The sequence below is a fragment of the Mobula hypostoma genome, chromosome 1, assembly GCF_963921235.1.
Source record: "Mobula hypostoma chromosome 1, sMobHyp1.1, whole genome shotgun sequence".
NCBI lineage: Eukaryota > Metazoa > Chordata > Chondrichthyes > Myliobatiformes > Myliobatidae > Mobula > Mobula hypostoma.
In genome coordinates this window covers 19,691,407-19,708,580 of record NC_086097.1, presented here as the reverse complement: position 1 = coordinate 19,708,580, position 17,174 = coordinate 19,691,407, and the positions used below count along the sequence as shown (strand labels likewise).

Below are 17,174 nucleotides of genomic sequence, written 5' to 3'. Positions count from 1 at the left end.
TAAGAGGAATGGAGAGAGGCGGACTGAGTTAAGTAGCTGTAGGGAGTGGCATTCCTTAGGGTGAAGAGTTACTGTATATTTGTTCCTATGTGATTGGGTTCGGGAGGGGAGACAATACTTGAGTGACGGGAGGATAGATGATACAATCGTAAACACAAGAGATTCTGCAGATGCTGGAAATCTTGAACACGACACACGCACACAATGGTGGAGGAAGCATCTAAGTCAGGCAGCATCTATGGAAGATAACAAACACTCTTCGGTCTTGGACCAAAATGTGGATGACACAATGCTGCCCTATGGAAAACACACGAGAAAATAAGGTGCTTAAATGATTAAAACGCTGCTGTAATTTTTTTTCCCCAGATGTCACAGATCACGCCATAGGTTGAGAAACAAGTATAGGGAAGCAAAAAGTTACAACATAACGTCTAAAAAAGTGAAATGTTTATTCGGTAGATAGCTAATAGAGGAGAAGTGCTAGCAATGGCATTGTGTGTGTGTGTCTTTCTCTGGTTTAATATCACTAGCGTAGTCTGCAAAAGTCTTAGGCATATGTAAAAAAATTTGTAAAGCAAAGATGCTTTCAAAAATAATGAAAAGTTTCTAAATATCGAAAACTTTACTGTAAAAGAGCAGTACACATAAAAAAACTAAGTGTTTTGCAGCAGCAGTACATAAAAAAATGAGCTACAACCAGAAATAAATATGGAAAAAATTAAATTATTTAAAAAGAGCAAAAAAATAGTGAGGTGGTGTTCATGAGTTGGATCTGATGGTGGAGGGGAGGGAGCTGTTCATATAATGTTGCGTGTGCATCTTTAGGCTCCTGTACCTCCTCTCTGATGATAGCACTGAGAAGAGAGCATAGAAACATAGAAAATAGGTGCAGGAGTAGGCCATTCGGCCCTTCGAGACTGCACCGCCATTCAGTACGATCGTGGCTGATCATCCAATTTAGAACCCTGTACCTGCCTTATCTCCATACCCCCTGATCCCTTTAGCCACAAGGGCCATATCTGTCTCCCTCTTAAATATAGCCAATGAACTGGCCTCAACTGTTTCCTGTGGCAGAGAATTCCACAGATTCACCACTCTCTGTGTGAAGAAGTTTTTCCTCATCTCAGTCCTAAAAGGCTTCCCCTTTATCCACAAACTGTGACCCCTCATTCTGGACTTCCCCAACATTGGGAACAATCTTCCTGCATCTAGCCTGTCCAATCCCTTTAGGATTTTATACGTTTCAATCAGATCCCCCCTCAATCTTCTAAATTCCAGACAGCATAAGCCTAGTCGATCCAGTCTTTCATCATATGAAAGTCCTGCCATCCCAGGAATCAATCTGGTGAACCTTCTTTGTACTCCCTCTACGGCAAGAATGTCTTTCCTCAGTTTAGGGGACCAAAACTGCACACAATACTCCAGGTGTGGTCTCACCATGTACTGGGTGATGGGGGCTCTTAATGATGGATGCCACCCTTTAGAGGTATCTGCTTTTGAAGATGCCCTGGATGCTGGGGAGGCTATTGCCCATGATGGAGCTGGCTGAGTTTACAACTCTCTGCAGCTTTTTCCAGTCATGTGCAGTGGCCGCTCCGTACCAGAAGGTGATGCAACCAGTCAGAATGCTCTCTACAGGTATAGCTATAGAAATTTGCTGAAGTCTTTGGTGAAATACCAAACCTCCTCAGACTCCTAACGAAATAAAGTAACTGCTGTGCCTTCTTTGTAATTGCAACAATACGTTGAGCCCAGGATAGATTTTCATGGCTCTGTCTAGAGGCCTTTTAAATACAACTACTGTGACTGCTTCTGCCACCATTACTAGAGGCTGCTTCCAGGCTCCAGTAAAACACACTTATTTAAATGTTTCCCCTCACCTTAAAGCAATGCCCTCTATATTTCACACCTCTACTCTGGGAAAGAAACTCTATCTGTCTCTCTGAAAACTTCATACGCTTCTGCCAGGGCTCCCAACGGTCTCTGATGTTCCAGCAACAATCCAGGTCTGTCCACCGTTCCCTTTGAGTGAAAGTTCTCTAATGCAGGCAGCGGTCTGGTGAGCCTCCTCTGCACCTCTCCTGTGACCAAAACTGGACACAATAATAAAAATGCAGCCGAAGCAGTTTTATACTCAACAGAATCATGACTTCCTGACTCTTGTACTCGTTGCCCCAGCTGATGAAGGAGAATGTGCTGTAAGCCTTTTTTACTGTCCAACCTACTTGTGTTGACCTCCGAGAGATCAGGAGGTCACCAGCCTATTCTGGGGTTCAGTTCTGACGTTGAGAAAGACTTTTCTCCGGGAGGGCTACTCCTTGGAGTTGGGGAGGAAGTGGTTAATGTTAGTCCTTGTGTTTCTCTCGCCAGCTTCCTATGTCTTCATTGTTCTAAAGGATGGAGTTGACATGTCTGAGCAGGTCATCAGAGAGGAACTGAGAGATATCGTCTCCCGGAAGATTGCGAAGTACGCTGCTCCTGACTTTATCCAGGTAATGTCCGGGTGTGGTGCGTCCTGGACCAGGAACTGCTCTAATGCACACAGTACGGTGTCTGTCCACGTATAACCCCGGGGTGCAGGAGTTGCAGGGACTAGCAGTGTGCAGCACGGTTTCAGTAACTTACTGTATACCTTGCAATGTCTGGGCCCAGGGCAAGCGTCAGTGGACAAAGCACTCAAACCTGGCAATATCACAGGGTCAAGCAAAGTAGGAATGGATTAAAGAACATATGGCTGATTGACCAAACCTTCACCTGCTCATAGAGTCACCTTCAGCCCGTCAAATCTGTGCCAAACATCAAGTTCCTAATTACAATAATCCTACACTAATCCCATTTCATTCTCTCCACATTCCCATCAAGTCTTCCCATATTCCCATTAATTTCTTCCACCTATCATTTCCCAACTTCTTACCTCATCCTCTCCCTCACCCCGCCCTGTCCCGACACCCACCTACCTTCCCCATCATCTGCTTTCACCTACCACATGCCAGTTTGTACTCCTTCCCTGACCCCCACGTTCTTATTTTGGCTTCTGTCCTCTTCCTTTGCAGTCTTGATGAAGGGTCTCTGATATTAGCCATTTCTGCCCTGCGAGAAAGCTACTGGCTCTCCACTCTGTACACCTTTATCTCAAGTCATCTCTCATCCTCCTTTAGTACAGTGAGGAAAGCTCTAGGCTCATTCAACCTATCCTCATAAAATATGCTCTCTAATCCAGGCAGCATCCTGGTGAATCTTCTCTTCACCTTCTCTAAAGCTTCCACACCCTTCCCAGAATGAGGCTACCAGCACTGAATATAATGAGGGCCAATGACTACACAGGTTTCCCCCGCCATCCGAAGGTAGAGCGTTCCTATGAAACGGTTCGTAAGCCGAAATGTCGTAAAGCGAAGAAGCAATTACCATTTTATTTATATGGGAAAATTTTATGAGCGTTCGCAGACCCAAAAATAACCTACCAAATCATGCCAAGTAACACATAAAACTTAAAATAACAGTAACATATAGTAAAAGCAGGAGTGATATGATAAATACACAACCTATATAAAGTAGAAATACTTCTCTACAACGATTGCCTGCACAGATCTCCGTAGCGAAAATCTCACGCAAGTGCTCTCGGCAGAAAATCTCACGCAAGCACTGTTGGCATAAACGTGCTCTCCAGTAACCTTTAAATTATGAAGCTGCCAAATCTACCAAATAACATGTAAAAATACACAGCCTATATAAAGTAGAAATAATGTATGTACAGTGTATTATCACTTACTGGAATTGGGAAAACAGCGCCGAGCTCACTGATGATGGTGTGTTAGATGGGCCGCCGACCTGATACATTGCCGCGAAGAACGCAGCGGTAGCCAGGAGGCACACAGCACATCGTTAACAAAAAAACCGAAATAAACATGCTAATTAATTGGGTGCTGCCCGGCACATAAATGCCGGCGCAGATCAGAGGCGATTGCCGATTGCATTGCCTCTGATCTGGGCCGACAATTATGTCTAGTTTTACGCTAAGTGTAACACCTTTACTCTTTCAGGCTTTTCCGACACCTTAGAACTCATCTTGCTAATGGCTGCTCGATGCAACGTGCATAAGCAATGCCGTTCCAAATCCGGGGCAGAGCGGCTGCTCGGGGCGCACGCTGCCTTTTATCACGTGCTGCCTTTCTTCGTAACAGCGAAAACACCTTCTGAAAGCGAAAACAGGGTATTAATGTAGGTCTTTCGTAACAGTGAGGTTTTGTAAAGCGAACGTTCGAAAAGCGGGGGACACCTGTACACCTTCTTAACCACCCTATGCACTTCCATGGCAACTTTGAGAGAATTAAGGATGTGGACCCCAAGATTCCTCTGTTCCTCAATGCCAAATCCTGCCATTATACATAAGATATTAGAGCAGAATCAGGCCATTCGGCCCATCGAGTCTGTCCGCCATTTCATCATGGCTGATCCATTTCCCTCTCAGCCCCGATCTCTTGCCTTCTCCCCATATCCCCTCATAACCTGGATAATCAGGAACCTGTCAAACTTTGCCTTAAATATACACAAACCTTGAACTGTACCCCAAAACTCAGCCCTCTAAACTGTTATCATTTCACAAGCAGGCTTGAGCAGAAATAGAGCATTCAGCTCTATTAGTCTATGCTAGTGGCCATTCTCCACAAGTGACCTCCAACCCCATTTCTACCACCCCATCTCACTGTCAGCATACCTGTCCCAGCAGTGGGTAATGTGGCAAATGCAGGAAGGGCAAGTGGTAACTTCAGGAGTGAATGGCGTAGATTCAAGGCCTCCCGCAAATCTGCGAGCATATGATGCTGCTAAACCTGTAAAACATTCCAAAACACTTCTCAGAAACACTGCTAAAATAATCTAGACAGTCTAGGATTGATTCAAGATTCAAAAATTTTATTGTCATTCTAACTGTACATCAGCTCTGCAGGGCAGAATGAGACAGCGTTTCTCAGGAGCAGTACAATCATAACATAACAAATGCAACACTAAATAATAAACATAACAATAAATAGTAAAACACAACAGCCACATGTCGGTTAAAATCAAGTTATAAGTGTCCAGTGCAAGTTAAAAGTGTCCAAAGCAGAGTCAGGTACAGCAGCTATTTAGCAGTCTGACTGCCTGTAGGAGGAAGCTGTTTAGTAGCCTTGTGGTTTTAGTTTTGATGCTCCTGTAACGTTTGCCTGATGGCAGAAGAACAAACAGTTCATGGAGAGGGTGTGAGGGGTCTTTAATGATGTACCGTGTCTTCTGGAGGCATCGACTCTGAAAGAGGTCTTGGACAGAAGGTGGGGAGACCCCGATAACCTTCTCTGCTCCCCTAACCACCCTCTGCAAGGCTTTTTTGTCAACAGCACTGCAGCTGGAGTACCAGGTTGTGATGCAAAAGGTCAGCACACTCTCAACCACGCCTCTGTAGAATGTAGTTAAGATGTTAGTGGGGAGTGATGCTTGTTTAAGCTTCCTCAGAAAGTGCAACTGGTTTCTGATTTTAGATTTTGCTCATAGAAGTCATCCCAGGTAACAAACGGACTTTGTTTTTATGGATGGCCTTAAGTTAATATTGTTTATAATTTGGGAAAAACATTAAAATCTTTCAATGTGGTAACTGTACCTCCACAGTATTGTGATGTATGGCGTTAAATTGATGATCAGATCAGATTGATAAGAAAGAACACATACAGTCAGTCTATGTAAATAATAGTTATTTCTACATGTCTGATAGGATTGATTTTATATTTAGTATATTTGTTTTCTTTATTGTGTTTTTAATGCTGAATTAGATCCGAGTAACAATCATTTTGTTCTCCTTTGCACCTGTATACTGAGCAATGACAATAAACAATCCTGATTTGTGAATGACTAAACATGGAGACACTGAGGAAGCTGGGCTCGTTGGATGTAGGAGTGCCCATAAATTAGTTGTTTGTAACCAAAGGAATGACCTGTTGATAACTGGGCCATTTTTATTGTGTACTGATCTGCCTTGCCTGTCGTATTCTTACCCACCCTCCCCAGGGTTTCCACTTCATTTTGAACCCAGTCCACTCTCTGCTGCCCTCGCGGGTCGCGGCTGAGAGAAAAGCACTAAAGGTGAGCCATTTGCTCTTTCCAGATTGTGAAGCGGCTGCCCAAGACCCGCTCGGGGAAGATAATGCGGCGAGTCCTGAGGAAGATAGTGGAGTGTAAACTGGACGAGCTGGGAGACCTCACCACGCTGGATGACCACACAGCTGTGCAGGAGATTGTTGCTGGGCACAAGGAGATGCTGAAGAACAGAGCTGAAGGAAAGGCTGGGTTTTAACTAACTGAGAAATTTTTTTTAATTTTTGTAAAACCACACTGGAGTGCAACAGATTGTGGCTCCCCGCTGCCCTCTCCACACCCGGGCCTGGATCGGTACTGTGAACACACTGCATGCAGTGGACTGGACTGGACTGTCCTGAAAATGGCCAATTCTTTCCTCCTGAGGGAATTTTGGGGAAGGATTGGCCAGTTCAGTTTATTGTCACTTGTCACATGTACACTGCCAAAAGAAACGTTCCTCTGGGCCAAGGTACACAACACACTACATATAACTCACTCACAGTACTTGATGAGACCTGAGTAGTGGCAGGGAGTTCAGTAATCTCATGGCTTGGGTGAAGAGGCTGTTTCCCATCCTAACAGTCCTTGCCATAAAGCTCCAGGAGCTCCTGCTTGATGTGAGGGGGTCAGAGGTTTGTGATGGATGAGAGGGCTCATTAACAATGCTAAGGGCCCTGCATTCACTGTGCTCCTGATAAATATCTCTGATGGGTGGAAGAGAGACCCTGATGATCCTCTCAGCATTCCTCACAATCCTTTGTCAGGACTTGTGGTCAGATGCCTTGCAATTCCTGTACTAGGTAGTTAGAACACTCTCGATGATGCTCCTGTAAAAATTGGTTAAAATGGGGAGGAAGGGGAGGGGCAGGAGTCTTGCTCACCTCCATCTCCTCAGAAAGTGCAGATGCTGCTGTACTTTCCTGACCAAAGAAGTGGTGTTGAAGGACCAGGTGAGATCATCCGCTATGTGCACTTCCAGAAACTTGGTGCTCCTAACTCTCTCCACGGAGGAGCCGTTTATGTCCAGTGAGGAGTGGCCAGCCTGCACTTTTCTAAAGTCCACAATCATCTCTTTGGTCTTGTCCACTTTGAGACTCAAGTTAAAACATAGAAGCATAGAAAATAGGTGCAGGAGTAGGCCATTCGGCCCTTCGAGCCTGCACCGCCATTTATTATGATCATGGCTGATCCTCCAACTCAGAACCCTGCCCCAGCCTTCCCTCCATACCCCCTGACCCCTGTAGCCACAAGGGCCATATCCAACTCCCTCTTAAACATAGCCAATGAACTGGCCTCAACTGTTTCCTGTGGCAGAGAATTCCACAGATTCACCACTCTCTGTGTAAAGAAGTTTTTCCTAATCTCGGTCCTAAAAGGCTTCCCCTCTATCCTCAAACTGTGACCCCTCGTTCTGGACTTCCCCAACATCGGGAACAACCTTCCTGCATCTAGCCAGTCCAATCCCTTTAGGATTTTATACGTTTCAATCAGATCCCCCCTCAATCTTCTAAATTCCAACGAGTACAAGCCCAGTTCATCCAGTCTTTCTTCATATGAAAGTCCTGCCATCCCAGGAATCAATCTGGTGAACCTTCTTTGTACTCCCTCTATGGCAAAGATGTCTTTCCTCAGATTAGGGGACCAAAACTGCACACAATACTCCAGGTGTGGTCTCACCAAGGCCTTGTACAACTGCAGTAGTACCTCCCTGCTCCTGTACTCGAATCCTCTCGCTATAAGTTGTTGTGTTTGCCCCATTCTGCCAGCCGCCCCTCCTCCTCTCTGTACGCGGGAAGTTCGTCATTGTTGATGAGGCCAACCACTGTTGTGTCATCATCGGACCTGATGATTGGGCTTGAACAGGTTCTAGCAGTGCAGTGTGAACAGCAGCAGGCTGAGCATACAGCTCTCGTGAGGGACAACGCTCAGCGTGATGGAGCTAGAGGTGTTTCTGCCAACATGGACTGACTGTGGCCTATCTGTCAAGAAGTTCTGGATCCAGTTACAGAGGTGTTGAGACCCAGCGAAGACTGTTTCTGAGGGATGATCCCATTACATGCCGAGCTGAAGTCAGTGAACAGTATCCTGGCATATGAAGCACCGTTTTTGGGTGGGACAGGACAGAATGGCGTGCAGAAGCAATGACATCATTATTGGACTGATTTGAGTGATAAGCGAACTGGAAAGGTACAACGTCGCAGGAAGATGGGATTTAATATGATCCATAATCAGCCGCTCAAAGCACTCCATTGTTGTTGAGGACAGTAGTTACTGTCACCCTCGTGGGTACTGGGGTGATGGTGGCTGCCTTGAAGCCTGAGGGGTCAGTGGACTGTTCCAGAAAGATTTTGAAGGTGTCTATTACAGCCTCAGTTAGCTGGACTGCACAGTCCCTCAGCACCCGACCAAGTATATGTTATCAGATTTACATGGGTTGACTCTGGCTAGGGTCTTCCTCAATCAGCTGCAGCCAGACAGAGTGCTTGCGCTCTTCGGGGAAACAGAGGGCCATCCTCGCAGACACATAGCTCTGTACATCAAACCAAAAGTAAACGGCATTCAGCCTATCTGGAAGAGAAATGTTACTGTCCGAGACACGCAGAGTGAACTTATAGTCTGTGCCCTCGCAGTTTAAGTCTTGGGTTCTTCAGAATGTCTTAAACAGTCGGTGCCCCCCTAAAAGGAAGTTAGATATGGCCCTTGTGGCTACAGGGGTCAGGGGGTATGGAGGGAAGGCTGGGTTCTGAGTTGGATGATCAGCCATGATCATAATAAATGGCGGTGCAGGCTCGAAGGGCCGAATGGCCTACTCCTGCACCTATTTTCTATGTTTCTATGTTTCTAAACCTCTGGAGGGAATATCTTGCTACAAGATTTTACACAGACCTTTAAATATTGAATCTGGTGCGCCACAGTTTAAGGAAAAAGGGAAAAGAAGATTTCCCACAGGTCCATCTTCAGTGTAAACAGTCTAGAGTTAAGTACACAGCCCTGTACCTGCTTTTGGGATGGAACAAGAGAGCGGCCAGAACAGCAATTAAAGGAAAAATACATTTATAAAGGACTTAAAATGATTAGCAACATTGAATGGTGAAGGCAAGCAAGTATCGAGTCCTGACTCCAGCACAAAACTTATCCATCACTGCTTCAATTATTCTGGCATTGGAGAAGGTCCAGAGTAGGTTCATGAGAATGATCCTGGCAATGAAAGGGTTAACATTTGAGGAGCATTGTTGGCTCTGGGCCTGTACTCACGAGATTTTTAGAAGAATGAGGAGGGGGAGATTTCATTGAAACCTATCAAATAGTCAAAGATTTGGATAGAATGGAGGTGGCAAGGATGTTTCCTATCGTGGGTGAGCCTAGGACCAGAGGGCACAGCCTCAGCATAGAGGGGTGTCCATTTAGAACGGAGATGAGGAGGAATTTCTTTCACCAGAGGGTGGTGAATCTGTGGAATTCATGGCCTCCACAGACTGCCGTGGCGACAAAGTCATTGGGTATACTTAAAGCAGAGGTTGATATGTTCTTGATTAGTCAGACCATCAAAGATCATTGGGAGAAGGCAAAGAATGGGGTTGAGAGAGATAATAAATCATCCATGATGGAATGGTGAAGCAGACTCCATGGGCCTAATGACCTAATTCTGCTCCTGTGTCTTATAGAGAACAAAAAGAAGCCCTTTGCCCAGGAACTCCATGTAATTGCAACTGGACACTGGTCAAACCACCTCATTATCTGCACAAGTACTGCTTTGACTAAATAAAACAAGATGGATGACAACAAAAGCAGAAAGTGCAGAAACACTCAGCGGGACGTGTTGCACCTTGTCAGTTCCTTACATTGATCTCTTTGCATCAGCTCTCTACTTCAATGAAGCTTTCTTGAAGTGACGGGCTCTCTCTCCCCTCACACTGAGGCTCACTGTGTGGGTTTGGTGGAGAGGGGCAGTCTGTGGGTTAGTGCATCCAGTACCTGAGAATGAGTTGACATGGGCACTGGTTCATCTGATCCTTCTGCTACGTGGACCGGGCAGAAGATGAGCTGGCTGCTCAGATTTTGTTCATTTACTTGTGAAGTTCCCAGTCATTGCATATAGGAAGGGTCCCAGCCCACATGTTTATTTCCCTCCATCGATGGGAGGCTGATCTGTTGAGTTCCTCCTGCATTTTGTGTGAGATTTTTTTTTTGAGATCAGTGGTGTTCTGGACACTAAGTGGATTGGGCTTAGTGGAGATGGATGGTACCAGGTAGTCCAGGATCTTCTTGAGAACTAGTTCACAGCGAGAAAAGCCTGGAGTCACGTTGACCTTAAGCACAAGGAGACTGGCGGAGGCCTCTGGCGCACCCAATGCTCCATTGTTGGTTGTAAGTACGCTCAACAATAATGATCAGGTGGGCATAGAGAGAATCTGTATTAATTGACAAATACCATGTTTGGTTCAGTTAACAAACACTCAAATCATACCAAACTGAATTATCTGTGCACGCACCTGCTAGGTTTCTCTGACCCTCCGTGAACAGTCAGAATAGAAAACATGATCCCTGGGAATAGGAATTTACACTGGCCAAATGTTCCTCTGGATCCTGACGTAATCTCCACGTTTCTGACATGGGGTCATGCACTTGCGCGATGGTTGGTCTCAAAACTTCTTGTTGCTTCTCCTGAAATTCTCCATTCTTACTCGATCGAACTGTTGTGTTTCAATTTCATTGGCTCAGGCCCAGCTGACTGGTTGCTGTCAGCTTGTCACTGGATTTGCCCAAGGCTACAAAGAACATTGTTGCCTTCATGCCACTTTCTTTGCTCTCTCAGACCACTTCCACCCAGTTTAGCCAGGTCAGCCAAATACTGGGCTCAGGTTACCTCAGGCCATAGGCTGTCCTTTCTACAAGCCTACCATTGCTACCTAACCAAATAGACAATTTCCAGTGGGAAATGATCTCTAGTTTACACAACCACACCAGCAGTAAACGGATTGCTTTCAATTGCTCTGATCAAGCCATCTCTGAGCAAGAACCAGTTCACAAAATTGGTGGCTGCAGGGACAGTCCACAAAATGGCACCTTCCTTCAACCACATGGCAAGAACAAAGGCCTTTGGTTTGCCTACTTCCACTGTCCTTGGTTCATTCCAGTTAGATGTTTTGCAGATCTTAATTCTTTCCAGCCAACACCATCCCCATGGAATCATCTAAACTTCCAGCTGGGTTGGGCTGGAGTGAGTAGAGGGCGGATGGTTCTCCTGAAAACAGTCTCACTCTTGGGATATGGAGTGAGATGCTCAGGAGATCATGGAAACTCAGGAACTCAGGAAAAGTGAAGTTTGAAACGTATCCACATTACAACTGAGGAGGTGCTGGTGGACTTAAAGTGTTTAAAGGTGGATAAATCCCTGGGGCTTGACCAAGCCTGTCTTAGAACATTGTGGGAAGCTAGGAAATAAATTGATGGGGCTTTGGCAAATTTACAGCACTGTGCAAAAGTCTTGGGTACATATATATAACTAGGGTGCTTAAGACTTTTGCACAGTAATGTGATAATTTTATGTATTGCACTGTACTGCTGCCACAAAAAATTATGATGTGAATGACGATAAACTTGATTGTGATATGGGTCTCTATTATGTACTGAGAGTGGGAAGGAGGCAGGGCGAGGGGAGATGGTGGGAAGCACCAAAGAGACATCTGTAATGATCAATAAATCAACTGTTTGCAATCAAATGACCTTGTCTGGTGTTTCAGGGCTGGTTGTGTCTGCAATCCCTGTCACTGCCCCCCACCCCTGGCACTCCTGCCACCTGTTCCACACCCCTCCCATGGCACTCCACCCTCACCATTAACATGGAGAGTGACGTAGTTAATTCAGAAACAAAGGTTCTGAACTTAAAGAGGGGTAACTTTGAAGGTATGAGTCGTGAATTAGCTAAGATAGACTGGCAAATGACACTTAAAGGATTGACGGTGGATATGCAATGGCAGGCATTTAAAGGTTGCATGGATGAACTACAACAATTGTTCATCCCAGTTTGGCAAAAGAATAAATCAAGGAAGGTAGTGCACCCATGGCTGACAAGAGAAATTAGGGATAGTATCAATTCCAAAGAAGTAGCATACAAATTAGCCAGAGAAAGTGGCTCACCTGAGGACTGGGAGAAATTCAGAGTTCAGCAGAGGAGGACAAAGGGCTTAATTAGGAAGGGAAAAAAAGATTATGAGAGAAAACTGGCAGAGAACATAAAAACGGACTGTAAAAGCTTTTATAGATATGTAAAAAGGAAAAGACTGATAAAGACAAATGTACGTCCCCTGCAGACAGAAACAGGTGAATTGATTATGGGGAGCAAGAACATGGCAGACCAATTGAATAATTATTTTGGTTCTGTCTTCACTAAGGAGGACATAAATAATCTTCCAGAAATAGTAAGGGACAGAGGGTCCAGTGAGATGGAGGAACTGAGTGAAATATATGTTAGTAGGGAAGTGGTGTTAGGTAAATTGAAGGGATTGAAGGCAGATAAATCCCCAGGGCCAGATGGTCTGCATCCCAGAGTGCTTAAGGAAGTAGCCCAAGAAATAGTGGATGCATTAGTGATAATTTTTCAAAACTCGTTAGATTCTGGACTAGTTCCTGAGGATTGGAGGGTGGCTAATGTAACCCCACTTTTTAAAAAAGGAGGGAGAGAGAAACCGGGGAATTATAGGCCCGTTAGCCTAACATCGGTGGTGGGGAAACTGCTGGAGTCAGTTATCAAGGATGTGATAACAGCACATTTGGAAAGCGGAGAAATGATCGGACAAAGTCAGCATGGATTTGTGAAAGGAAAATCATGTCTGACGAATCTCATAGAATTTTTTGAGGATGTAACTAGTAGAGTGGATAGGGGAGAACCAGTGGATGTGGTATATTTGGATTTTCAAAAGGCTTTTGACAAGGTCCCACACAGGAGATTAGTGTGCAAACTTAAAGCACACGGTATTGGGGGTAAGGTATTGGTGTGGGTGGAGAATTGGTTAGCAGACAGGAAGCAAAGAGTGGGAATAAACGGGACCTTTTCAGAATGGCAGGCGGTGACTAGTGGGGTACCGCAAGGCTCAGTGCTGGGACCCCAGTTGTTTACAATATATATTAATGACTTGGATGAGGGAATTAAATGCAGCATCTCCAAGTTTGCGGATGACACAAAGCTGGGTGGCAGTGTTAGCAGTGAGGAGGATGCTAAGAGGATGCAGGGTGACTTGGATAGGTTGGGTGAGTGGGCAAACTCATGGCAGATGCAATTTAATGTGGATAAATGTGAAGTTATCCACTTTGGTGGCAAAAATAGGAAAACGGATTATTATCTGAATGGTGGCCGATTAGGAAAAGGGGAGGTGCAACGAGACCTGGGTGTCATTATACACCAGTCATTGAAAGTGGGCATGCAGGTACAGCAGGCGGTGAAAAAGGCGAACGGTATGCTGGCATTTATAGCGAGAGGATTCGAGTACAGGAGCAGGGAGGTACTACTGCAGTTGTACAAGGCCTTGGTGAGACCACACCTGGAGTATTGTGTGCAGTTTTGGTCCCCTAATCTGAGGAAAGACATCTTTGCCATAGAGGGAGTACAAAGAAGGTTCACCAGATTGATTCCTGGGATGGCAGGTCTTTCATATGAAGAAAGACTGGATGAACTGGGCTTGTACTCGTTGGAATTTAGAAGATTGAGGGGGGATCTGATTGAAACGTATAAGATCCTAAAGGGATTGGACAGGCTAGATGCGGGAAGATTGTTCCCGATGTTGGGGAGGTCCAGAACGAGGGGTCACAGTTTGAGGATAGAGGGGAAGCCTTTTAGGACCGAGATTAGGAAAAACTTCTTCACACAGAGAGTGGTGAATCTGTGGAATTCTCTGCCACAGCAAACTGTTGAGGCCAGTTCATTAGCTATGTTTAAAAGGAAGTTAGATATGGCCCTTGTGGCTACAGGGGTCAGGGGGTATGGAGGGAAGGCTGGGTTCTGAGTTGGATGATCAGCCATGATCATAATAAATGGCGGTGCAGGCTCGAAGGGCCGAATGGCCTACTCCTGCACCTATTTTCTATGTTTCTATTCCCAACATCTTTTGCTCCCACCAGATTTGCAAACTTGCTCTTTGCTCCCCATTGACAAGTACAGTACTGTGCAAAAGTCTTAGGCACTATATACACCTAAGACTTTAGCACAGTCCTGTACTTAAACCATTACTAGCTATGGGTGAGGTACTGGAAGATTGGAGGGTGGCTGACGACGTGCCTTTATTTAAGACAGCTGCAAGGACAAGCCAGGGTATCACAGGCCAGTCAGCCTAACATCAGTTGGGGGTAAATCACTGAGGAGATTCTGAGAGATAGGATCTATCTGCACGTACAAAGGCAAGGACTGATAATGCATAGTCAGCATGGCTATGTGTGTGTGAAATAGTGTCTCACAAATTTGGTGGTTTCTTGCGGAAGAGGTGACCACGATGTTCAATGAAGGTGGTTCAGTAGGCATTGTCTAAACATGGACTTTAGCAAGGCCTCTGCATAGTCGGCTGGTCCGGAAGGTTAGATCTTATGAGATCCAGGATGAGCTAGCCAACTGGATACAAAGTTGGCTTGGTGGTAGGGTCAGAGTCGTGAAAGGTTTTTTAGATTGAGGACTTGCTAGAGGTGAGCCACAGGGATCGGTGCAGAGTCCACTGTCATCTATTTTAATATTTAGGGATGAGAATGTAGTTGGCATGCTTAGTAAGTAAAATGGATGGTGTATTGTAGAGCAATCCAAGAATACAACAGGTTCCAGGTCAATTAGGAAACTGTGCCAAGGAATAGCAGATGGAACTCCACTGGGACAAAAGGGAAGAATTGCCCTTTGGGAAGTTAAATCAGGGCTGGGTGGAGACACATCGCTATCAAAGGAGGTGTAAGGCACTCCTTCCCTCCGCTAGCCTGCAGGTCACCCTTGGGCACCTGCTTAGTCACCCAGGATCAGGGTCACATGATGCCATGGCAGCAGGTGATGGATGGCCATCTGAGCAGCTGGTGCACATCTCTAGTCCAGGTTATGTGACCACTGAAGCCAGGCAGACAATCTCTGAAGAGTATTGATACTCTTGTAAAGACACTGCACAGAAGGCAATGGCAAACCACTTTTGTAGAAAACTTTGCCAAGAACCATCATGGCCATGAGACCTTGATCGTCTACGCCATATGCCATGGCACAAAATAACAATGGCGATGAAACCGGGGCAGGGTTTACACAGTGAATGTAAGGCACTGGAGAGTGTTGTAGAGCAGAGACACTTACAGGTGCAAGTATGTAGTTCCTTGAAAGAGGCAAAAATGGGTAGACAGGATGGCAAAGGCAGCATTTTGCACACGGCATCTGTCAAGAGTACAAGAGAGGAAATCATGTTACAGCTGTACAAGATGTTGGTGAGACCACACTTGGGAGTATTGTGTGCATTTCTAATTGCCAGACTGTAGGAAGGATGCCATTAAGCTGGGTATGGTGTACAAGGTTCACAAGGATATTGGAACTGGAGAGACTGCAGCTTTATTCTTCAAAGTGGTGTAGGGGGTTGGGGGAGGTGACCTTATATAAAATTGTGAGAGGTGTAAATAACAGAATGGTTACAGTTGTAACTCTTGCTTTGGCTAGCAGCTTAATATAGGGGATGATAGTGCCCCCCCCCCCCCGCCCCGCCACCGGCCAAACTTAAGAAATCTCATTTGGGTGGATGCTGCGTGATGTTACAAATCAGTACCATGAAATAACAAACAGTACACAATATGCGATTAAACGATTGAGCTTTATAATTCTTAATTCGACTATATGGTTAGTAAAGAAAACAAAAGAAGAAAAAGGGCCCATTCTCATGAAACAGTCAAATGCACAAATTTGGAGCTCACGGATGAGGCCGTTCGTCCACCATCGACCTCCTCCAATCGTCACTGACCTTCGGACCCTCGCTCCAAGTCCACTCCGTCTGAGGTCGTCCATCACTTTCCATTCGCGTCTTCTCTGCTCATCTCTCTCCGGCGAAACACTGCTAATTCCTGCCTCCCAGACACATAAGAAAGAACAACATCCTGCTCATTGGCTAGCATGCCCCATTATCTCTGGTCATGACCCAAACATTGCTGCTACAGGGAGAAACCATTACCTCAGCAGTGGAATATTACAGAGAAGCCATTAGCAGTGAAACGTTACAGTGTGTTAGTGCTTTTCCCATGGTAGGGGAGTCCAAAATTAGGAGGGTGAATGGGAATTGAGGAATAAGTTCTTCCACAGGTGCGTTGTGAGTACATGGAAGGAACTGCCAGAGCAAAGTGGTAGAGGTGAGTACAATTACACTGTTTAAAAGACATTGAGGCAGGTACATAGGTAGGGAAGGTTTTGATTGATATGGTTAAATGGGGCTAGCTGAGGTTGACATGGATGAGTTGGGCCAAAGAGCTTATTTCTATGATTTGAAATAGTTGATAGGATTTCTAAACATGTCCTCAGGAGGTGTGGGAGTACGGTGTTGCGACAGAGGCTCAGCCTGATTGTATTGGAATGGCGGGGGATGCTTGAATAGCTTATTTCTTCTATTTTCTATCCAACTGCATGTTAACCTGAGCACCACGGTCCTTGTGACACGCCCAGCAGGACTACAGAAAGCACTGTTTACCTCTTCAGTTCTCAAAGATCTCCATTTTACACTCCCTCCATATTGATTTCTTTCAAGCCTGCCAGGACAGTAACTCAGGGTTCACTTCACAGCTAACATTTAACAATCTTTGAGGACACCATTTCTCTCACCTCCTCTCCGAGCTTCCAAACCTCAATGATGCATCTTTTCTTATGCTCGTCCCTTTATTGTAACATTAACCCCACTGCTTCTTTTACTGGAAACCTTTTGTCTGTCATTTGATCGCAAACAACAGGAATTCTGCAGATGCTGGAAATTCAAGCAACACACATAAAAGTTGCTGGTGAATGCAGCAGGCCAGGCAGCATCTCTAGGAAGAGGTGCAGTCGACGTTTCAGGCCGAGACCCTTCGTCAGGACTAACTGAAGG

General features: G+C 45.4%; 1 protein-coding gene and 1 long non-coding RNA gene across 2 annotated transcripts in view; one reads left to right on the top strand and one right to left on the bottom strand.

Moving 5' to 3' along the window:
• Positions 1 to 11,847, top strand: part of LOC134344432 (acetyl-coenzyme A synthetase 2-like, mitochondrial) — an 85,140-nt gene extending 73,293 nt beyond the window's left edge. Inside the window, exons 13-14 of the mRNA XM_063044208.1 lie at positions 2,371 to 2,492; positions 6,134 to 11,847. Coding sequence (XP_062900278.1) covers positions 2,371 to 2,492; positions 6,134 to 6,322 — 311 coding nt within the window. The 3' untranslated portion in view covers positions 6,323 to 11,847. The remainder of the gene's footprint in view (positions 1 to 2,370; positions 2,493 to 6,133) is intronic.
• Positions 3,506 to 17,131, bottom strand: LOC134344437 (uncharacterized). The gene is made up of 4 exons (XR_010017439.1): positions 16,068 to 17,131; positions 15,416 to 15,493; positions 4,715 to 4,829; positions 3,506 to 4,193 (listed from the first exon to the last, which is right to left on the bottom strand). It is a non-coding gene; the product is annotated as an uncharacterized LOC134344437 (long non-coding RNA).
• Positions 17,132 to 17,174: the final 43 nt, after the last annotated feature.